This window comes from Danio aesculapii, chromosome 22 (assembly GCF_903798145.1).
Source record: "Danio aesculapii chromosome 22, fDanAes4.1, whole genome shotgun sequence".
Lineage (NCBI taxonomy): Eukaryota > Metazoa > Chordata > Actinopteri > Cypriniformes > Danionidae > Danio > Danio aesculapii.
Genome location: NC_079456.1, coordinates 8,060,786 through 8,081,602, shown reverse-complemented (window position 1 = coordinate 8,081,602; position 20,817 = coordinate 8,060,786). Strand labels below are relative to the sequence as shown.

General features: G+C 37.4%; 2 protein-coding genes across 2 annotated transcripts; both read right to left on the bottom strand.

Annotated features, from left to right (window-relative positions):
* Positions 1 to 1,987: 1,987 nt before the first annotated feature.
* Positions 1,988 to 10,327, bottom strand: LOC130216617 (CD48 antigen-like). Its single transcript, XM_056448507.1, has 5 exons — positions 10,309 to 10,327; positions 9,628 to 9,927; positions 3,375 to 3,662; positions 3,171 to 3,290; positions 1,988 to 1,992 (listed from the first exon to the last, which is right to left on the bottom strand). Exons 1-5 carry the CDS (start codon positions 10,325 to 10,327, stop codon positions 1,988 to 1,990), a joined length of 732 nt encoding a protein of 243 aa, XP_056304482.1.
* A 6,288-nt stretch (positions 10,328 to 16,615) lies between these two features.
* On the bottom strand, positions 16,616 to 20,244 carry LOC130216615 (uncharacterized). Its single transcript, XM_056448506.1, has 5 exons — positions 20,152 to 20,244; positions 18,470 to 18,797; positions 18,282 to 18,389; positions 18,122 to 18,180; positions 16,616 to 17,292 (listed from the first exon to the last, which is right to left on the bottom strand). The coding sequence occupies exons 1-5, from the start codon at positions 20,242 to 20,244 to the stop codon at positions 17,248 to 17,250; spliced, it is 633 nt and encodes a 210-aa protein (XP_056304481.1). The 3' UTR covers positions 16,616 to 17,247.
* Between the last annotated feature and the right edge of the window lie 573 nt (positions 20,245 to 20,817).

The window sequence follows — 20,817 nt, the reverse complement described above, 5'->3', positions numbered from 1 at the left end:
CTGAAAAAATCACCTGGGAGTCATTGGGGCAATAAGGTAAAAATTACCACATTCAATTGACCATCCTTTTCAGGAGACTGATTGAAGAGTAGGTTCTTCTATGTGGAGGATGATGAGGTGCTGTGGGTAGGGTGAGTTAGTAATAAGGTGTGGGTGAGAGTGGAGCATACTTTTAGGGGACTGGTGACTTCATGGCCCTTTTGTTGTTTTTTATGTGCTTTGGTTATCAGTCCACATGCCAATGCATTATTGGGTGACTGAAACCAAAACTTTGAAAACTTATGTCAGTGTCATGATTTTCAGAGTCCTCTAACAACAATATCATGGGCAGTAAAACATCATGCCATCAGCATTAGCACCATTTACTCATTTGTTTGACCCATCTCTATCTCCTTTTCAGGCTTAAGGCTTCTGATTGGCCAACATGACTTTTTTGGTAATGTCATAAATCGCCACCTGCTGGTTTGGTATGTGCTTGCAGGCCCTTAGACAGCCTAGTGAAAGGGGTGGTTCTTTTTTTTCTCAAAAAGTGGACCTTATTTTAAGCACTTGGATCTTCTGAAGCACATTTTAAGCACAATAATAATAATAATAATAATAATAATAATAATAATATACACAATTCAACTTTACAATTTTTCTAGCCTTTCTTGTAAAGTACATTTGAAAATTTCATGGATAACAACAATAGCCAAAATAGTATTGAAGTGAATTTTAATATGGGCAGCTTTTGGTGCTTCACACCTTTTTATTGGTCATTTTTTGTTTCAGGAATAAGGTCCAAAATTTTGAATAAAATTTACTTGTAAAATATTTTCTCTATTTAAAAGCAGTACAGTAGTGAAAGATAACTTTACTTCAGATTGTATGTTTTCTTGCACAGCTGGATATTGGATTCAGGGAAAATAATAGTTACCATTGGCCAAAACTGATTAGCTGAAGTCACACTGCCAACAGAGGATTCCACTTCGCCTTAACTTTTTCGATGAGTTATATTCACTGTTTATGATGGCATAGCAGTCAAAATAGAACAAACAAGCCCATGTACGGGACAAATTCTAGACCATTTTCTTTGAGGGGTAGGTCTTCCGAACCACCCAAACCCCCTGGCCACGGGCCTGGCTTGACAGTGTAACAGTGTGTATTTTTTATTATTATTTTATTTTTTTGCATTTTCATTTGGTATTCACATTTTTACTCTAATGTCTCATATTATTTCTTATAAAATGTCTCATAAAATAATATTAACTCGATATTATTTTAATCTAAAATATCTGGTATAATTTATCAAACATTGTATAGTTTGTTTACAGACTAAAGATTTCTAAGTTACTTTAAAAGTGAAATCTAAATTAACTTACCAGTTTCTGTGTTTTTCTTTTGTGGAACGCTGGCGCAACATAGGTGATCTCTTCCTCATGAGTCTGACCTGTCTCTATAACAATAGAATCAACAAATCTCAGTCTTAACTTGGTCTGGTTCTTATTGTTTCAGAATAGGTATTATAAAGACTTTTATTATCAAGATGCAAGAAGCTAATCATTTTCATATATAATCTGTTCAGTTTATACTGTAGAACAGGGATGGGCAAACTCGATCCTGGAGGGCCGGTGTCCTGCATAGTTTTGCTCCAACCCTAATCAAACACACCTGCTTGTAGTTTTCTAGTGATCTTGAAGACACTAATTAGGGTGTTCAGGTGTGTTTGATTAGTGTTGGAGCAAAACTATGCAGGGACACCGGCCCTCGAGGATCGAGTTTGCCCATGCCTGCTGTAGAGTATAACCTTTTCAGACATGCAATGATCCTTAGCAGAATGTGCAATTAATGTTATATTTGAGCAGCAGTCTTCAAGATATAAGATCAAAATGAAATGATCAGTTATAAGTGCCAAATAAGGTTTAAGGTTTAACAACTTTCATTAACTATCATTATTGCAGTTGGATAAACTTGGATAAAGCAAAATAATAATTGTGATTAGGACTATTTAACCTGTAAAATATTTGTATAAAATAGATTCAGAAAGTAGACCCTCAGACGATCGGAACAGCGCAGAGAGTGTTGGATGAACTTCTCCAATCCCATCGTATCGTCGAGGGCGGCCAGCTGTAACCGGAGGCTGGGCTCTAGTCCGAACCGGTAGGTTGTGAGGAGAGATCGCTCATTCCAGCCGCTAGCAGCAGCCAGAGTTCGGAACCTGAGAGCATAATCCTGAGTGGACATGGCTCCCTGTTTGAGATGGTATAGCTGTTCTCCAGCTGCTACTTCAGCATCCGCGCGACCAAAAACCTCCTTGAAGTACTTTGTGAATGACTGAATGGAATTTGTTACCGGCCCAGACTGTTGCCAGATGGTTTCAGCCCACCGAAGAGCCGACCCAGAGAGGAGGGAGATGATGAAAGCGATTTTGGACCGATCTGTAGGGTATAACTCGGGTTGCATAGTGAATACCAGAGAACATTGCAGGAGAAATCCATTGCACTCCTCCGCCCCGCCAGAGTAGGGCGCTGGTCGAGCCATGGGACTGGATGAGTGGATGGACGGTGAAGAAGTGCTCGGTGCTGGTGGTGCTTCGGGAAGTGGAGCAGATGGTAGTAGCACTCTCTTCAATGAATCCACCAACTCCTGAAGGGGATCGTGAGTGCTCATGCTGTTGGTAGTTTAAGGTCCGGTCTTCTGTTACGGAAGCAGACGGACAAACAAGGGGAGTGAGTATAAACAATGTTTATTCCAACAGTAGAGTATTAATGAATATTGATGGAGCGATGAACGGAGTTTAGTGGAACTGATGATCCTCTTTGTCAGGTGGGATGACAAACACTGAAGGATGACCGAATGCACACACCAGAGGACTTGCGGGGAAGACAGACTGACGAGACACACAACGCTGACAGGACACCGGGAACACTGGACAGACTAGAAGGAAACAGAATAAAGTTAAGTATAATTGCTGAGATCGTAGGGGAGTGAAACCTAGGAAGTGGTTCACTCAGAGTCCGCTTCGTAGGAACGAGACCGGACACTGAGTGAAGTGAGGTGTGTGCTTATATAGTGAATGGGAGTGATTGGGTGCAGCTGTGCGTGGTTAATACTCAGGTGAAGGTGCTCGGTGCGTGATGTTGGTGGAAGAGCCTGGCCAATCCGTGACAAAAGCAGTATTAAACACTTGCCTTCTCGATTACATGTTCTGTGTTTCCTGAAAATGCTGAAGATCCTGACTGAAGCAGCAATCATCAGAAATCCAGCAGAAACAGAGATCAACACTATGTAGAATGAGGATAGGCCCTGATCTGAAATGAACAAAATCTGACCTCAAGCAAGAGTCTTTCTGGTTTTGTTTGAGACAAAATATTTCACTGTATGTTGTGTATTACCTTCACACATCTGACAGAGTGTGTTGATGTCCAGATGTGTGGTCTGGTTGCTGATAGTGTTGTTGATCACACAGCTGTAGGTGTTGTTATCCTGATATTCCACCTCCAGAGGTAGAGAGAGACTGATGCTGAGATCAGACACATTGATGCTGGATAATAAACTGTTTCCTTTGTACCAGGAGAGACTCACAGCGCTCACATTCACTACTGAACACAACACTGAACAGTTATACTGAGATAATGAACATTGGGAAGAGTTTCTATCGATGACAGGAACAGGCAGACGTGCTGAAAACATAGAAGAGAGAAATATGAAGCAGGAAGGTGTTGAAGGGCAGTGAGTGTTTCTGTCATCTCAAAACTATGAAAAGATTACACATTCAGTGCACAACATCACCTATTAACATTTCATTACAAAATTATCAGAAGTAAATTGTCATTTTTTGAGGATATTCTGTTTCTTGGACTTTTTCCATCAATAAATGGTTTTCCTTTCTCTGAACCTGCATAACCAATAGAGGTTATCAATCAATCCTTGAGATAACCTACAGCTTTTTAGCAAAGAATGCTAGAGAATTTTTTTAGCACACATACAACACTTAGGGTGTAATCACACTAGAATATCCCTCCATGACCGATCATCTTTGATGCCCAAATCCTGGTTCATTACACTAGTGTAAGTGCTCTGTATAGGTGCAGTTCGATTGGTTGGACCTGGGCTAATTGGAAGAGTTGGGCCAGAATGCTGTTCAGTTAGACTGCCATTGGGCTTTGTCGTTCCATCAGTCAGGCTAATTGGTTTGGTGTTATCCACAAGTCGTCACTTGTCAAGTTAATATTGGAGCTCATTGGCTCGATTCAGTGCGTTGCATCGGCTGAAGAGAGCCCTTTGATTGGTTATTCAGCAACAAATCAGAGATCGAGTGTGATGTAGTAAAGTTTTGTTGCAAGTAAACAATTCAAGCAGGTGACAATGATAATTTAGCAAAATTTCTCAAATATTCACAATGATATGTATCATTAGACTATGAGGCATATTTGCAGGAGTGACACAATCTGACATGAGGTGACAACACCGTTTCATTGGTGCTAGTTGTTTAGTGTCAGCTTGGTGTGTCCCGACCAGGGCCGGATTAACCAATGGGCATTATGGGCACAGATACGCACTTGGGGCCCCTTTGGGGGGTATGATTCCCACCCATCACCGTTTGATTGACAGAGAGAACATAACTAAAGAGAGTAGCAAACAACAGTGTGAGTGGCGTTGCTCGTAAAGCACATGGCTACATGTTTTGACACAATCAATCATAAACCCGGTTCGAATCCAGCGTCTGGGGAACTCATTCTTCTCCCCCCCCCCCCCCCCGTTACATATCAGATTTTGCCTGCTCTTCATCACGAGGAAGACAAGTAGGAATCATTAGATGATATTAATCTTATTTTTTAATTCAACTATAGGGGTGCGACCAGGTAGGGGGGGGCTACAAGACATTGTGCGTAGGGGCCTCTGAATTCTTAATCTGGGCCTGGTCCTAACCCTTTAGGGACTTCCCATTTAGGCCCAATATCAATTCTATTTTTGTACCCCTTCCCCTTGGCCCTTACAACCAAGGGTTAAGGGGAAGGTCTTTAAAAAAGCCCAGTCCCATTTCTACCCCTTAGCCCTTCCCCTTACCCCTACCCCTCGTTTTGTGCGTGCACACCAAGGGGTAGGGGTGTCTCAATTCTCCACATTGTCCCCCAATTCCAATAGCCCTTCAAATGAAGATTTTTCAGGACCACACTCGAAACCAAGGGGTAAGAAAATTTAAAGAATGCACCAGCCACAGCTGCAGTGTTGCCATATTGGGCGGTTTACCACCCAATTGGGCGGTTTTCCAGATGACTAGGGGGTTCTTTTTGCATTTCTGAGGTTTTCGGATGGTTTTTGGGCTGGAATCAGTCAGCTACATCTGGCAACACTGCACAGCCACAGCATTGCTGAGCCCGGAAATACACTGAAAAAAGTGTTGCATGCAAAACTGTTGCAAATAATTTATTTGTGTTGAATTTAAACAAACAAATTAAATTGAGCAATATTCAACTTAATTTGTTTGTTTAAATTCAGCCCAAATAAATTGTTTACAACCACTTAATGTAAAAAATTTAGTAAATCCAAGGAATCATCTTTGAATAATTTTTTTCAGTGTAAGATCCACAAATTTGTATTTTTTTTTGTCATTATTACGACAAACAAACACGTTTTAAAATATTCATAATGTTTTATGTTCATGTTTTACCGTCATGCTTTAAAAAAAAAAAAAAAAGCTAAAAAAACCCGCTAAATTTCGCGATCTATAATCTCTAATAATAACTCGCAGTCCCACAACATTCTGACACTTAATGACACTCGAATCCCTTGTCAGTAATGTCTAGTGCTTTGCTGTAAAAATTTGTAATAATGACAAAAAATACTAAGTTGTGGATCTCCTTACTTCCCGTTCAGCAATGCTGCCATTGTGACTGGTGTATTCTGGGAAATTCTCTTACCCCTTGATTTCAAGTGTGGGCCTGAAAAATCTTTGAATGAAAGAATAAAATGATTGAATGATCATTCTTATGGGCGGCATGGTGACTCTGTGGGTAGCTCTGTTACCTCACAGCAAGAAGTTCGCTGGTAAGAGTCCTGGCTGGGTCAGTTGGCATTTTTGTGTGGAATTTGCATGTTCTCCCAGTGTTGGCGTGGGTTTCCTCTGGGTGCTCCTGTTTCCACCACAGTCCAAAAACATGCGCTAAAGGGGAATTGGAATAATTAAATTGGCCATAGCCTATGAGTGTGTGAATGAGTGTGTATGGGTGTTTCCCAGTACTGGGTTGCGGCTGAAAGGGTATCCGCTGCATAAAACATATGCCGGAATAGTTGATGGTTCATTCCATTGTGGCAACCCCTGATGTATAAAGGGACTAAGCCAAAGGAATTAAATATCATTCTTACTTGTCAATGAATGGAAACTGTCTAAGTTTATCAAAGAAGCAAACCCTTTACTTTATTTCAGCTGTCACCTTCAGTAAACATCCTAATGTGTGCAGCACGATGACTTTTATGAAAATGTTTAGGGTCAAATGTGGTGAATCTGTGTAGTAAAATAATCGGCCATGTGTCACTTCATTCAACTAAATCAATCTTTATTGTACTAAAGTTAGAGAACTGTAAGTTAGAGAACTTCCTGTTTTCTTCTAAAGAGTCACATCGAGGACGTAAGCCTGCTTATGCTCAGAAACCATGCCTAGTCTGAGTACACCCCTTTGCTGAGCCTCAAGCTACCGCTTCCTTAAATAACTGGGTATTTGTAGATGTTTCCACATTATAATGATAATGTGTCTTGTGCATGTTTTAGTCATGTATCGTTGCTTGACATTGAAGCTCACCATCATCAATGTATAATGTAGTTCAAGAATCATGGAAAAACTGACACCGGGTGTGAATATGTAAATGCTCAGATGTTGAGTCTTTGCTGGTCAGTGTGAAAACCACAATATCACACTGACAAACAGCTCTGCACATGAATACCAGTGAAGAACAACACCTTAGAGAGAATAAAAAATAATATATATATATATATATATATATATATATGTATATACACAGTTAGAGTCAGAATTATTAAACCCCCTGAATTATTAGCCCCCCTGTTTATTTTTCCGCAATTTCTGTTAAAAGTTTAGAAGATTTTTTTCAAAATTTCTAAACATTATAGTTTTAATAACTCATCTCTAATAACTGATTTATTTTATCTTTGTCATGATGACAAAGCGCTTCCTTGGTCTTATCCATATTTCTTTCCACACTCTCAGAAATAAAGGTACGCGATCTGTCACTGGGGTGGTACCTTTTCAAAAGGTACAAATTTGTACCTAAAAGGTCTATTATAATACCTCAAGGGTACATATTGGTACCTAAAAATTTTAAGAGGAACAATTTTGTACTTTTTAGGTCCTAATATGCACCCTTGAGGTCTTAATATGGACCTTTTAGGTACAAATTTGTACCTTTGGAAAAGGTACCACCCCAGTGACAGATCGCGTACCTTTATTTCTGAGAGTGCATGTTAAACACACGTTGGCCACAACAGGGAAAAAAAACTGCAACTGCGTAAAAATTTTTTTAATGCGTTACATATTTAAAATTAATCACATGCGTTAACGCACAAATTCTGACAACACTAATATATATATATATATAATTTTTTAACTACTTTTCTCAAATTTTAGGCTGTTAAATTTTGAAAACAGGTAAAAAAAAGTAAAGTTTTTGGTTTTTGCAAACCACTTCGATGGAAAGTTTACCTAAAATTGAAAATATCTTCACCATTTACTCACACTCAGGCAGTTCTACACTTTTATAAATGTATTTCTTTTCTTGAATAAAAGCAGCTTTTGGCATTCATAGTAGCAACAGAATAATAATAAGGAAGTCAATGGCCGCTTTTTCCAGCATTCTTCAGTATTTCTTCAGCAGAAGAAACTCAAACAGTTTTGTAGCAAGTGAACGATGAGCAAATGAGAGATTTTTGGGGTGAGCCATCTTTTTGGCTTAACTGTTGTTGTGAATTTCTCTAGTCTGGCTCACGGCACCAAACTATTGTGAAATTCTAAGAAGAGCCCAAAAAAACCAGGCAGAACTTTCGCTTGTCTTCAAAGCAGAATCCTTTAATAAGAAGAACTTAATAAGAAGGCTTCATCGAAAGAAAACTCTCTACTCTACAGCAAGCACTAGTTTTTTATACATTCTAAAACAAAGCACGCAAATTAAGTGTTGTTGTTGGCAGGGTAAACTGCCTTTTTAGGCCTGATCTCTTCAGCATGTAAGTTTGCAGAGTGGATGACAACATATTAGAAACCTGCCCAGCTACTGACCACATAAAAGGGGTTTCTTTGACCTGAAAGTTTCACACAAAGACAAAGGCAAAAAACAGTGTGCAAAATTATGTTCTGGAAACCAATCCTGCCTGACCAGTTAACCGAAAAGAGAAAACAATAGACAGCCATGCTGTGAAACGGACAATTTGCATTACTTTGGAGACAGTCAGGGCTCAGGAAACCAAGACATTTTAGGGCTCAGGAAACCAAGACATTTTAGGGTCTGTTGCACCAGTTAGTTAGTTAGATAGATAGATAGATAGATAGATAGATAGATAGATAGATAGATAGATAGATAGATAGATAGATAGATAGATAGATAGATAGATGGATGGATGGATGGATGGATGGATGGATGGATGGATGGATGGATGATGTGTATTCCCACACTGCAACCCTCTTTTACAAAGCAGTCTGGGAAGACATGATATACACAAGCATGCACACATTTTGGTAGATCTTGACTCCAAACACAAAAGTAAGCCACATCATCTTCCCTTAGATGTTAGGGGTAAATAAAGACATCTGGGTTATAAGTCATTATAACCAACAGTAATAAGGTGTGTGCCAAATTACAACATCACATTCTTAGTGCAAATTGCCCCTAAACTGTGATCATTAAAACTTTAATCTTAAAGTTTATGTGTATCTACACTGGCATAACCTGTGTTATGCAATGTTCACAGCTTCAGTTTGTACACAATTACTTACAAGTTACAGAATGTGGTAAACATGAAACTCCAGTATTGATCATTGTAATAGGACTTTATGCTAATTCCTAAATCTTACCCTACCTTGTTGGCTACTTAATTTGATTAGATTGCTGAAAAGATATGCAAAGCTTTTAAAACTGTATGATTGTATATAATTTCAATATTTGCCAATGTACACATGTACTGTGTGTGTGTGTGTGTGCACGTTCTGTTATACAGTATATAATAAGAGCGAGCAAGATAACACGACTGATAAATATGTTCAATAAGGGCAAAAAGGCTGTTCAATCTTCATCAAACATCAGTTTAAAAGTATTTTGGCGGTAACTTTATGTGATTAAATCAGATTAATTAATGAACACATCATGATATTAGATAACATTTTGTTTATTGCTTCACAACTCTTCATTTGTTTTATAATAATAAGTTTACTACATTCTAAAAAGTAATATTTAACAACAAATGAAAACAAAGCTAACACAGACAGTTTCCCAATCTTTATCCAATAAAATTACTAAGAACAATAATGTAAAAACAATTTCTAAAAATATTATATTTGTATATACGTTTTATTTGAAATGTATTATTATTAGTATTATAACACAAATGGTGTCGAGAATAACAGGAAGATCTCTACTCACCATAGACAGAAACATTGAATATTTTGTACGATCGTTTTGCTGCAGTTATCTTCACTTCATAATCTCCAGCATGTTCAGATGTGATGTTCATGATGGTCAGAGATCCAGTATTATTGTCCAGCTTCAGTCTGTCTGTGAATCTCACATCAGGGATGATTTGTTTTTCTCTAATGATTTGAGCTATGAGAGATTTCTCAGGTCCAAATTTCCACAGAATGTCATTGTCTTCATGTATTTGAGTGTCAGTGTGTAGAGTAACAGAATCTCCTTCAGTCACAGACACTGACTCTCCAAACACACCTGGAAAAAAGAAAAAACATTTAACAACAATTTTAAGACTGGTGGTTTACAAAGATAAAATAAATGTCACTTTATACATGCAAATTGAGAAACACACAGAAAAACAGAAGGAAACATGAAAGCAAATATGAGATAAACCAATCGGCAGATAGGTGTCAACTAAATTGCGTATTTAAAATGTAAAGCAAAATCATTTTGTAAAATAAAAAAATAGTTCAAATATAGGTTCAAGATGATAATAACTTTAGCTTAAAACTACAAGATTAATTCTGCCACTTAAATTCAATTTAAAAATTATACAAAATTGAAGCTTGTTGCCTAAAAAACGACTCATTAAATCTAATTCTTGGTTTCCGCATGTGTTGTCTAATAAACTTTCACATTCGTTGTAGTCATTCATGATTAACGGAGAAGTTCTTTCCATGTTTTTTGTAAATAAATTATTATAGTTATTTCCATTCTTCTCTGTGATTTAAAAAAATACTACATTTGCATAACTATTCCAAGATTTGAGAGTTTCGGTTCATATTCAAAGTAGATTTCATAGCTGTAATTGGTCTAGGAAATGAACGAAGCTATAAAAATGCTTTAGTAACTTACCAATCAAACGGCTCCAGCACAAAAAGAACAAAACAAACACGTGAGGCATTTTCTTCAGTAGTTCTGTCTGATCTAATAATACAAACGAATAAAATACTGAAGCTGTTTGAAACCTCCCCTGACAGAGTTTGACCCCCCTAGCTCCATCTGCAAACTAAATGTTTCTTCAGTAAAATCTTTCTTATTAAATCTTTAATTGATTTGACTGCTAATATTTCTTTATTTAAATAATTCAGTATACCTTTTTAAGAGGAAATTATGTGGCCTTTTTCTTACTTAAAAAACAAACAAACTAAAAAAAAAAAACAAAGTACACTTTAAAGCTAAACCTTTCTGCCATCTTGCAGTTCTGTATTTAGCTTCTGAGTCAAACTGAAACCTTCTGTGGTTGATGCTCATCAGTGGTGTGCTTTGGTCTGTTGATGGACAAACAGCTAGTAGGGGAAAGTGTCATTTCGTGCATGTGAGTTTAGTCTTTGCAGGTCTTTGCACTTTTATGTTTTTAAAACTATGGACATACTTAAATTAGACCCTATGTCTGATGCAGAGGTAAACCGTAATGGGAAGAGAATAGTGGTCCAAGAGCGGGAAATGCATTATTTCTTTTTTCTGTTATTATATTAAGTAAATATCAGATAAAAGAGTCCTCAAAATAGAAATATTTGATCTTCATCCATATTGCCGTTTACATTACACTTGCATTACAAAGGCACCGGCGCATTTGTATTACATTCCAGTTAGTTCTGTTATCAGCGTCACAGTGAAATAAATGAAACCGTATCCATGCTGACTGGCCCAGATCGGCACAGATTGTAAAGTGAAGATAACCGTATGGCCTCATTGTGGAAAAACGGCTCTTGTTTTCCCAGATGGTTTCCCATCATAGTACTGACACAACTTGGCCTACAGAGTAAAGACAAAGACTATAGATTACACAAGACATGTCACTTGTATAGGCCAGCTCAGTGGTTAGCACTGTCGCCTTTAGTTGTTGATATTATTAATTTAAATGTACTTACTTAAATTCACAATATTTCAATAAATAAATTAATTAACCCTTTAACCTGCTCCTCATTTTTGAGCATTTTCCAGAAAAACGACTTACCCAAATATAAATGCCTGTAGCTCTTGAACCCTGTGGTCTATGTTCAGAAGTCTGGTTTTGTTTGAAACTAGACATTGGCTAGTTTGGTAGCCAAGGGTCAAAATAACCCAAAGTAGTAAAGAAACAGAGTAAAACATGGTAAAATAGAAGTGAAAGTGAATTGCGATTAGTGTCAATGAAATTCATTAGAGGAAAAATGAAAGTGACTATCATGATAATGGCATGGAAACACCAGAAAGATTAAACTGAATGTCTATGTTTTTATTCAAATTTCATGATGATACTCCCAAAAATGTAGCTTCTGTAAGCTTTTAGTTAGTTTTTAGTAAGTTTTTTAAGGCGTCCTTTCTAAAAAAGCATTTGGAAACTTCAAATGTACACCTGGTATAATGCATATATGCATATCTATTCAAAACTGCCTACAAAACCACACAAAATAAAAGTATTTCAGATGCACTTCCTCATTTGGTGTCCATTTGAAGTCTCTAATTGACATTTTATATAAAAAAAAAAACCAAACAAAAAAAAAAACACCTGGACTTTTTGTGAATAAAAATTAAAATAAAAGCTTTTTCTTAATAAAAAAAAATGCAGCCACTAAATTATTGTGGATTGATCAGCGCCACCGATGTAGCTGATTCACTGAGAATTTAATAATTTGATCCAATTAAGAAATTATTTTTGAGATGAAAAAGTTGTGTTTTATCTGATTGAAAACCACAAATCCCCCCCCAAAAAATAAAAATGGATGCATTTTGAAATCAGCTTTTCAGGATCTAGTTTATTTAGCAGCTCCATTATTTTGCTGGTTGACTTAAAAGGGACAAAAATCTCAATTGTTTTGTGGGTGTATTTTGCAAAAAAGTACATCAATAGAAGAATATATATTAATAATATTGTGGCTCAAAAAGGAACATGGATACATGATAGTATTAGGGTCTGTATAGTGAGTGTGTATGTAGTAATGCCTTTTGCTCAGTTTGTTCATTTGTTTATTTTATTAATTAATTCAGTAATCTTTATTAATTTTAAACCCGGCATATACTGTATGTTGTACAATAAAAGTATGAGAAAAATAACTTACCTGAACTGTGTTTTCAAACTAAATATTGATTTTATTTGGTTTGCATGTGTACTTTCTTATTTCAAGGAATGTTCCAATATTTCAAGAGTAATTAATGGAATTAATTAAAACTTTATTTCATTTACCAGAAACAAAAATATAATATTACTCATTATTCACAATATATACACAATTCATTATTTTTTGTGTGTGCCACCCCAAGATTTACTTACTTGGCCACCCCTAAGAAAATATTCTGGGGGCGCCACTGTTCCTCCAGGTGCTCCAGTTTCCCCCACAGTCCAAAGACATGCGCTATAGGTGAGTTGAATAAACTAAACTGACCATAGTGTATGGATGTTTCTCACAGCAGGAAGAGCATCCGTTGTGTAATACGTATGCTGGATATGTTGGCGGTTCATTCCACTGTGGCGACCCCTGATAAATAAAGGACTAAGCCGAAGGAAAAATGACTGAATGACTGATCTATTTCGGTAACCCCAATTGTAAAATCCCCTATATAATATAATTTAACGTAATTGTAATGTGCTATTATTTTTACTCAAAAGATTGTAGTAATGCATGTGGTAATCAAAGTGGTTACAGTGGCTCCTACTCTTATTACTACACTTATTACTACTCTAATAAAAACATTGCTAGCTTAATTTTGTACATGTATGCTGTACCTGTATGATCAGCTTGGTTCTACATAATGTATTGAATGTTAAAATGCCATCTAGTGTACAGAAACAGTAACTACAGATTTATCTTTACCCACCAGATTATCGTTATATCATATCTTTATCTCACACACAGATTTTATGCAATATTAAACTGTGCTACACAAGCTCAGACATTAGAAAAAAGTTACAGAACTTAAGTAACGGAAATATGAGATAAATTTTTACCATGCTGCTTTAACATTGCAAGACACGAAAGCAGTGCCAATTGTCCCTTTTTGCTTTCCGTACATCCATAAGCGGAAGCAGTGCCTCTATTTTTAGCTTTGGAACACATTGAAAATGCTGAAGAACACAATTTTATTTATTTTTTTGGACTCAAAATCCTGTCTACAAACATTGAATTATTTTAAACTGAAGCATCCCGTTATTATTGACATTTTTATCAAAGTAAATGAACTACAGAGAAATTTTCTGCTGGATCCCAGGACATGCTGGATTATTTGGAAATGAGCAAACCGACAAAGCCACCAAAACAGCCCTTACAGGAAAGTTCAATGAGTGCAAAATCCCACCTACAGATCTAAAGCCACTAATAAAAGGCTATATTCTAAACAAATGTCAAACAGAATGGCATCAGTGCTCAGAAAATAAACTTTTTGAAAGTCAGCCAGAAATAGGAAGAAAATCTCATTTATTTTTTACCTCAAAACACGATGAGATTGTTGATAGAAGATGCCGAATTGGACACACGAGACTCACACATGAACATTTACTTAAAGGAGAAGAACCACCAACCAACTGTTAAACATATTATTGTGGAATGCCCTATTTTTAATGTTATCAGACAACAATTTCTATCTGGATACACATTAAATGAAGTATTTTTAAATGTGAATCCTTCTAAAATTGTAATTTTTTTTATCAAGAGTGAACCTTAACTCTAATCTACAATTTTAATCTACCCTAATAAACTATTTTAGATTTTATGTTATATATTATCATTACTATCATCATTATTATTATTATTTATTTTACCCTGTGTATTATTTATTGCTGTTGGTGACTTTTAATTGTTAGAATTTTTTTATAACTATAGAAAAGTTGTATTTATAAAATGTGGTAAATTTAACCCCTCCACCCCCCCCCCCCACAAACCCCCCACCCCCATGACAGCCAAAGAAGCTGAAATAGCAATAAACTCAAAATTCTCTCTCTTTCCGTACATCCCCACAACTCGAAAAATGGTAAATGTCGAATACATCCCCACTGTAAATCTCTTACACATATAAACTACTTCTAAATCCAGTTATCTGAAGTTAATTGTTTTAACCGGTTAATTACTGCTAAAAACACACTCATCAGGTATTTATCTACAGTTCAAACAGAATAAAGTCATTTGCATAGTAAATTTATGAAGGGCCTTCGTATATTTAAATCTGTAGACATGCGCAATCAATACAGGAAACGTTTGGTTTATTATATTCACAGTTAAAGTAATACTTTTGGCTGTTACTCCATATGGCTGTTTTTGTTTATGATTAAAAAAGTATCAGTCAATTTCGCTGTTCCACTATCAGGTCTTCCTTCATTTGTTGTAGCAGCAATATGCTTCTATTCTGCTGATGGTCATTGGAGTTGCTGTTGTGCTGGGATTTATTATAACGAGAAAACAAGAAAGACAGGTGAGGTGACATACAGTTGATATAACCCATTAGTTGTGGTAAAATAATCTTCAATAGATGCTAAATATTTGTTTGCAGTAACTACCCAAACCCAAATATAAGTCAAGTTTACTTATGTTTGTTATTGTTCAAACAGGAAACAAGACAGGCTGCAATCAGGTACAGCTAAGATACTGCATACACTGAATTTGCAGAAGCTGTCAATTCATTACTTTAAAAAATCAGACACAGAATCACAGGTAATAATCTGACAATGCTTGTGTTTTTATGTTACTTAAGAATGAAGATTGACCCCACTCACAAGTTGACTTTTTTTTGTTCACTACTGTAGCTGAGCTTTAAATTTAGGCCATGTTAAACAATTAAAAACACACCAATAAATCCTTAACAATGACCAGGATTACCAGTATTGCCTTAAGTCACCAGTACAAGAGTTCAGTCATTTAGATGTATGTTTTAATTATAAACAATTCCAAATATAAAACTCCTGAGTCCTGATTAAGAAAAATCTAATTGGTATCTTAGAAAAAACAAATAAATAAACTGAATGAGAAGTCAAAAACCAAAAGAAAACTTAACTTAGATAATTACACTTAATGTTTCTTGCAGGCCTCCCTGCCAATGATGTTGACCAGTCAGGCGGATGACCAGGTGATTGAACAGCAGGACCACAGGCAGAGGCACAGGTAGGTTCAGCCTTTTTTCTCAACCTTGGTAGTGATGTGTCCATATAGCACAAGTATTGGGCTTAGGGAATGCCATGATATTGCAGCCCAAGCCATCACTCATCCTTCTCCATGGTTCACTCTGGGCATTCAACATTCTCTGTGGTATGCTGCTTTAGGGCTTCTCCACACCATAACTCTCCAAGATGGAGCAAAAACAGTGAAGGTGGACTCATCAGAGAGCAATACATGTTTCACATTGTCCACAGCCCAAGATTTTTGCTGCTGGTACCATTGAAACCAATGTTTGGCATTGGTATGAGTGAACAAAGGTTTGGCTCTGTGGAGCTCCTGATGAATAGTTTTGGTGGAAACGGGAGAGTTGAGAAGCACATATAATTCTACAGTGAGTTGGGCAGCTGTGGTTTCATGTCTTTTGGATACAATGCAGGTAAGCACCTGGACATCCCTTTCAGACAACTGAAACTGGATTCCTCTTGCATCCAATGTGGATGTGGTTCGTCCTTCTTGGTGGTTTGCTGACATTACTCTGGATACTGTGGCTCTTGATACATTTGCTGAGACATGCTGTCACCAATGCACCAACAATTTGTCCTTTTTTGAACTCTGATATGTCACTCATAATGTTGTGTGCATTGGAATATAAACAAAACCATGCAAGTACACTGCTAATTAAACCTCCACACTCTTCTCTCACTGGTGGAATGTGCAATAATGAAGATTGGCCACCAGGCTGCTCAAATTTAGCCGTGAAACACACTAAATTGGTTTCAGTTTCATTGTCCAACCACTGTGATTGTGTATACTGTATGTGTGTATTTGTGTGTGTATGTATATATATATATATATATACGTGTGTGTGTATATGTATATGTGAGCCCCCTGACTGGTTCTTGGTACCCCCTGTGCCACCCCTTTAACAAACCCTAGTATCCACATCTGAAGTATTGTGTGGAACACACCAAAAAACTAGCTTGACAGCTGCTCCTGAATGGCTTGGCACTGCTGTATTTCATCCATTAAGAAGCAACAATCACAGTTTGGTGGATTATCAGGTTCAATTGAGATTAGAGCCTGTGACAGTCAGTGAATCACTAGCCAGTTTTACTAAATAATTTTTCACTCCATTGATTGTTGGATGTCATTGAATTGCTCTTAAATTACTTTCTGGGATTATATTAGTTTATTCATTATAATGCAAAGTTTCATTAGTTCTATGGACTGTTTATTGCTCTAAGACTGCCTGAATGTCTTCATTGTTTGTTTAATTTGAGAATACTAGAGCATGCTGGAGCTCTTTAAGAACCATCAGGTACTTTGTCGCTTCCTACTATAAGGCCATTCAACCTACAAACTAATGTTCTAGATGAGATTCTGGCTATTATGCTATTGGTGAACCCCGTAAAGAAAACAAAATGATGTATATACAGTATAGTGAAGATAAAACAGAGATATTGAAAATAAATGTGAATAAAGCCCAAAGTTGGTCCAGCAGATGCAGTCATCGTTTTTTGGGAACATTTTGATACACAGCATCCGGCTTTTTCTGAAAGGAAACACAAATTGAATCATGAGTCTTGCTCATGTGACAAAGCAAATCAACTAATCTAATTTCTGAATAACTTGATTGCATTTTAGCCTATTTTTTTGTAACTGTATGTAAATAATATGATCAGTTTGGTTCTACATAATGAACTGTATGTTGAAATGCCATCTAGTGTACAGCATCTGTAACTACTTCAGATTTACTGCTACCACAGAACAGTTTCCAAGAAACTGCAACAAGAGGAAATGACATCAGTTGCAGTTTAAGACCAGATTTCAGCACAGGCAAAATTATTTCACGTTGTTGTCTTTTCCTTTTCGTTTAACTTAAAAGGATATACAGTATGTAACGTATGAATTGTTTTAGCATAGCACCACTCTGATCCTAAACCATGAGTTGTATTAATAGCTAGAGCTGTTTACATGAATTTTAATCAGAAGATGAGTAGACTTTAAATGGGAACACCTTGGGATCATGAGACGACGTTTACTTGCATGAGTTTGAGCCAGAAAACTCTTTAATTTAAGTGAATTTGCAATTTTTATTTAGTTAAAAAAGATGACCTGCTTCCACAGTGCACGAATAAAGATTTTAAAAAATGTCCAGTTTAACCACTGTCATATTTTAGGATTTTGGGCCCAAGTGCATGTGCTGTAGCAGAGTGTCAAACTCCCACCCAAATTCACGCAGACCCATTAAAAACGTAGTCATGGAACTAGACCCTATTTTATAGCACAAAATAAACAAAAACAAGGCTATACAACAATTGGACACCTGAATACACAAACTTAAAACAGTGGAAGACCGAATGCAACATGCATAATCTTACCATTTTTTGTGTCGGTTTACACAACACTACATTAGATCTTGTTTCCTCTCCAGTCTCATCTGCAAGAACAGTTGTGTTAAAATGTCATTTGTATAAATATTTTTTCGTTTAAATGTATAAATCGTAGGTAATATTTGTAATTTACAATTGCTCTCCAGACCTGTTTTTCTAGATTTCCTACGGATGCGACATATCCCTACGGTAATGGTGAACAACAGAAATCCAGCAGCAATGACCAGCACAATGTACAGCAAATGTGGGCCCTGATCTATAATGGACAAAATGTATCGGACAGTATAAGCTTAAAGACTGAGATCTTATAGAATAATAAGATCAGTGCTGCTGTACCTGAACATGTGTGACTGATGTCCAGATGTGTGGTCTGGTTGCTGATGGTGTTGTTGATCACACAGCTGTAGATGTTTTTATCCTGATATTCCACATCCAGAGGTAGAGAGAGACTGATGCTGAGATCAGACACACTGATGCTGGACAATAAACTGTTTCCTTTGTACCAGGAGAGACTCACAGCACTCACATTCACCACTGAACACACCACTGAACAATACTGCATTGAAGAAGATGAGGAGGAAGAAAACTGAGAAGAGTTTCTCATGAGGACAGGAACAGGCAGGCGAGCTGAAACATGAGAGAATAAAGAAAAATGTGAATCAATCTAAACAACAAAATCTTGTGACTTGGATAAACCTTGGGCTTTCTGTCTAATTGCTCTTCCTTGCAATGTCAACAAGGCTGTTCCACCTAGATTCTCTAAGGCCATCATTCCACCTCAGTCCATTGACCAGTCTGCTCTCCCCTGACATTCTGATTTCACCTCAGTCACTTCTATACCACTCTGCTTTGACCTCTAAAATAATCAGTTGTGCCTAGACCCTTGCATCCAATGGCTACTTCTTGGCCTCTAGCTCAGTCTCAGTTGGTAATTTCTCTGGTCTTCTCTGGCCTACCAAGGACTTCCTGATGGATCCTCCCTACCTTGACTCCATTGTGGACTTGTGTCCTAGCATTTGTGCTGGAGGATCCAAACTGGTTCATTCCACCTGTAACTAAACCTTTGCTCTTCTCATCCTCATCTACACCATGAATCTTCTTGCCTTCGTCTACTTCCTGACTCCTCTATCTTATCCCTGGGTCCCCAAGTCATCTTCTTATCCCTGGATCCTCTACCGTTCATCTAATCTCTTGGTTCTCTTCACTACTACTAACTTCTGGCTCCTCTTCCCTTCATCCAAATCCTGGCTCCTCTACCCTTCATTGAATCCCTGGCTCCACTTCCTACTAATAAGTTTGGGGTCCTCCACTCTTCATCTAATCCCTGGATCATATATCCTTCATCTAATCCCTTGCTTCTCTTCACTGTTACTAACTTCGAGCTCCTCCAGTCTTTATCTTAATCTTTATTTTATCCCTGGCTCCTCTTCTCTTCATCCAAACCCTGGCTCCTCTACCCTTCATCTAATCCCTGGCTCCCCTTACCTACTACTAAGTTTGGGGTCCTTCAGTCTTTATCTTATCCCTGGATCCTGTACCTTTCATCTAATTCCTTGCGTCTCTTCACTACTACTAACTTCAGGCTCCTCCAGTCTTCATCTTATCCCTGGGTCCTCTTCCCTTCATCCAAACCCTGACTCCTCTCCCCTTCAGCTAATCTCTGGCTATTATCCCCTTTATCAGACCCCCGGCTCCTCTCTCCTTCAACTAATTCCCGGCACCTCACCTCTTCCCCTAATCTCAGGTTTCTCTCTCATTCACCTGATCCCTGGCTTCTCTCACTTTGCCTTATCCCAGGCTCCTTTCCCCATCCTCTAAATACCAGACTCCTCTCATCCTTGTCTACTCCCATCATCCTCTTCCCATCCATTAAATCCCAGACTCCTCTCATCCTTGTCTACTCCCAACCTTCTCATCCCATCTTTTTAATCCAAGACTCCTCTCATCCTCATCTACTCCCAACCTCCTCTTCTCATTCTCTAAATCCCAGTCTCCTCTCATCCTTGTTTACTCCCAACCTCCTCTTCCCATCCTCTAAATCCCAGACTCCTCTCATCCTCGTCTACTCCCAACCTCCTCTTCCCATCCTCTAAATCCCAGACTCCTCTCATCCTTTACTCCCAACCTCTTCTTCCCATACTCTAAATCCCAGACTCCTCTCAGCCTCATCTACACCCAACCTGAAAAGATGTTTAATTACTTTTTTTCTATCAACATTCCACAAATATTGTTTAACTTAAATTTTCCTGTGTATATTGCTTTTTAAAAAGAAAATTAAGCACATATAAAATAGCTTTTCACTCACCATGGACAGAAACTCTGAATTGTTTTGTTGACCGTCTTGCTCCACTGATCGTCACTTCATAGTCACCTGCTTGTTCAGTTGTGATTTCTTTGATGGTCAGAGATCCAGTTTGTTTGTCCAGCTTCAGTCTGTCTCTGAATCTCTCATTGGGGAAGATTTCTTCACTTCTCCTAATTTGAGCTATCAGAGATTTTTTTTCAGCTCCAAATTGCCACAGTATGTCATCATCTTTTTGTATTCCAGTAGCATAAGTGTGTAAAATGACAGAATCTCCCTCTGTCACTGACAAAGACTCACTAGACACACCTAGAGAACAATCAGCAACAAATTAAAGCCCCTGTAAGCTATTTTACAGACTGAAATCAATGTGAATTGATAT

What these genes read in the sequence shown, in the direction of transcription:
- LOC130216617 (XM_056448507.1), bottom strand. An exon ending in ATTCAATGTTTCTGTCTATG is followed by an intron (nt 3,663 to 9,627) that starts GTGAGTAGAGAT and finishes CTATGTTTTCAG; the next exon opens with CACGTCTGCCTGTTCCTGTC. An exon ending in ACTCTGTCAGATGTGTGAAG is followed by an intron (nt 3,291 to 3,374) that starts GTAATACACAAC and finishes TGTTCATTTCAG; the next exon opens with ATCAGGGCCTATCCTCATTC.
- LOC130216615 (XM_056448506.1), bottom strand. Translation starts at nt 20,244, where the DNA reads ATGAGAGGAGTCTGGGATTTAGAGGATGGGAAGAGGAGGTTGGGAGTA. An exon ending in CATCAGTCACACATGTTCAG is followed by an intron (nt 18,390 to 18,469) that starts GTACAGCAGCAC and finishes TGTCCATTATAG; the next exon opens with ATCAGGGCCCACATTTGCTG. An exon ending in GTAAACCGACACAAAAAATG is followed by an intron (nt 17,293 to 18,121) that starts GTAAGATTATGC and finishes GTTTCCTTTCAG; the next exon opens with AAAAAGCCGGATGCTGTGTA.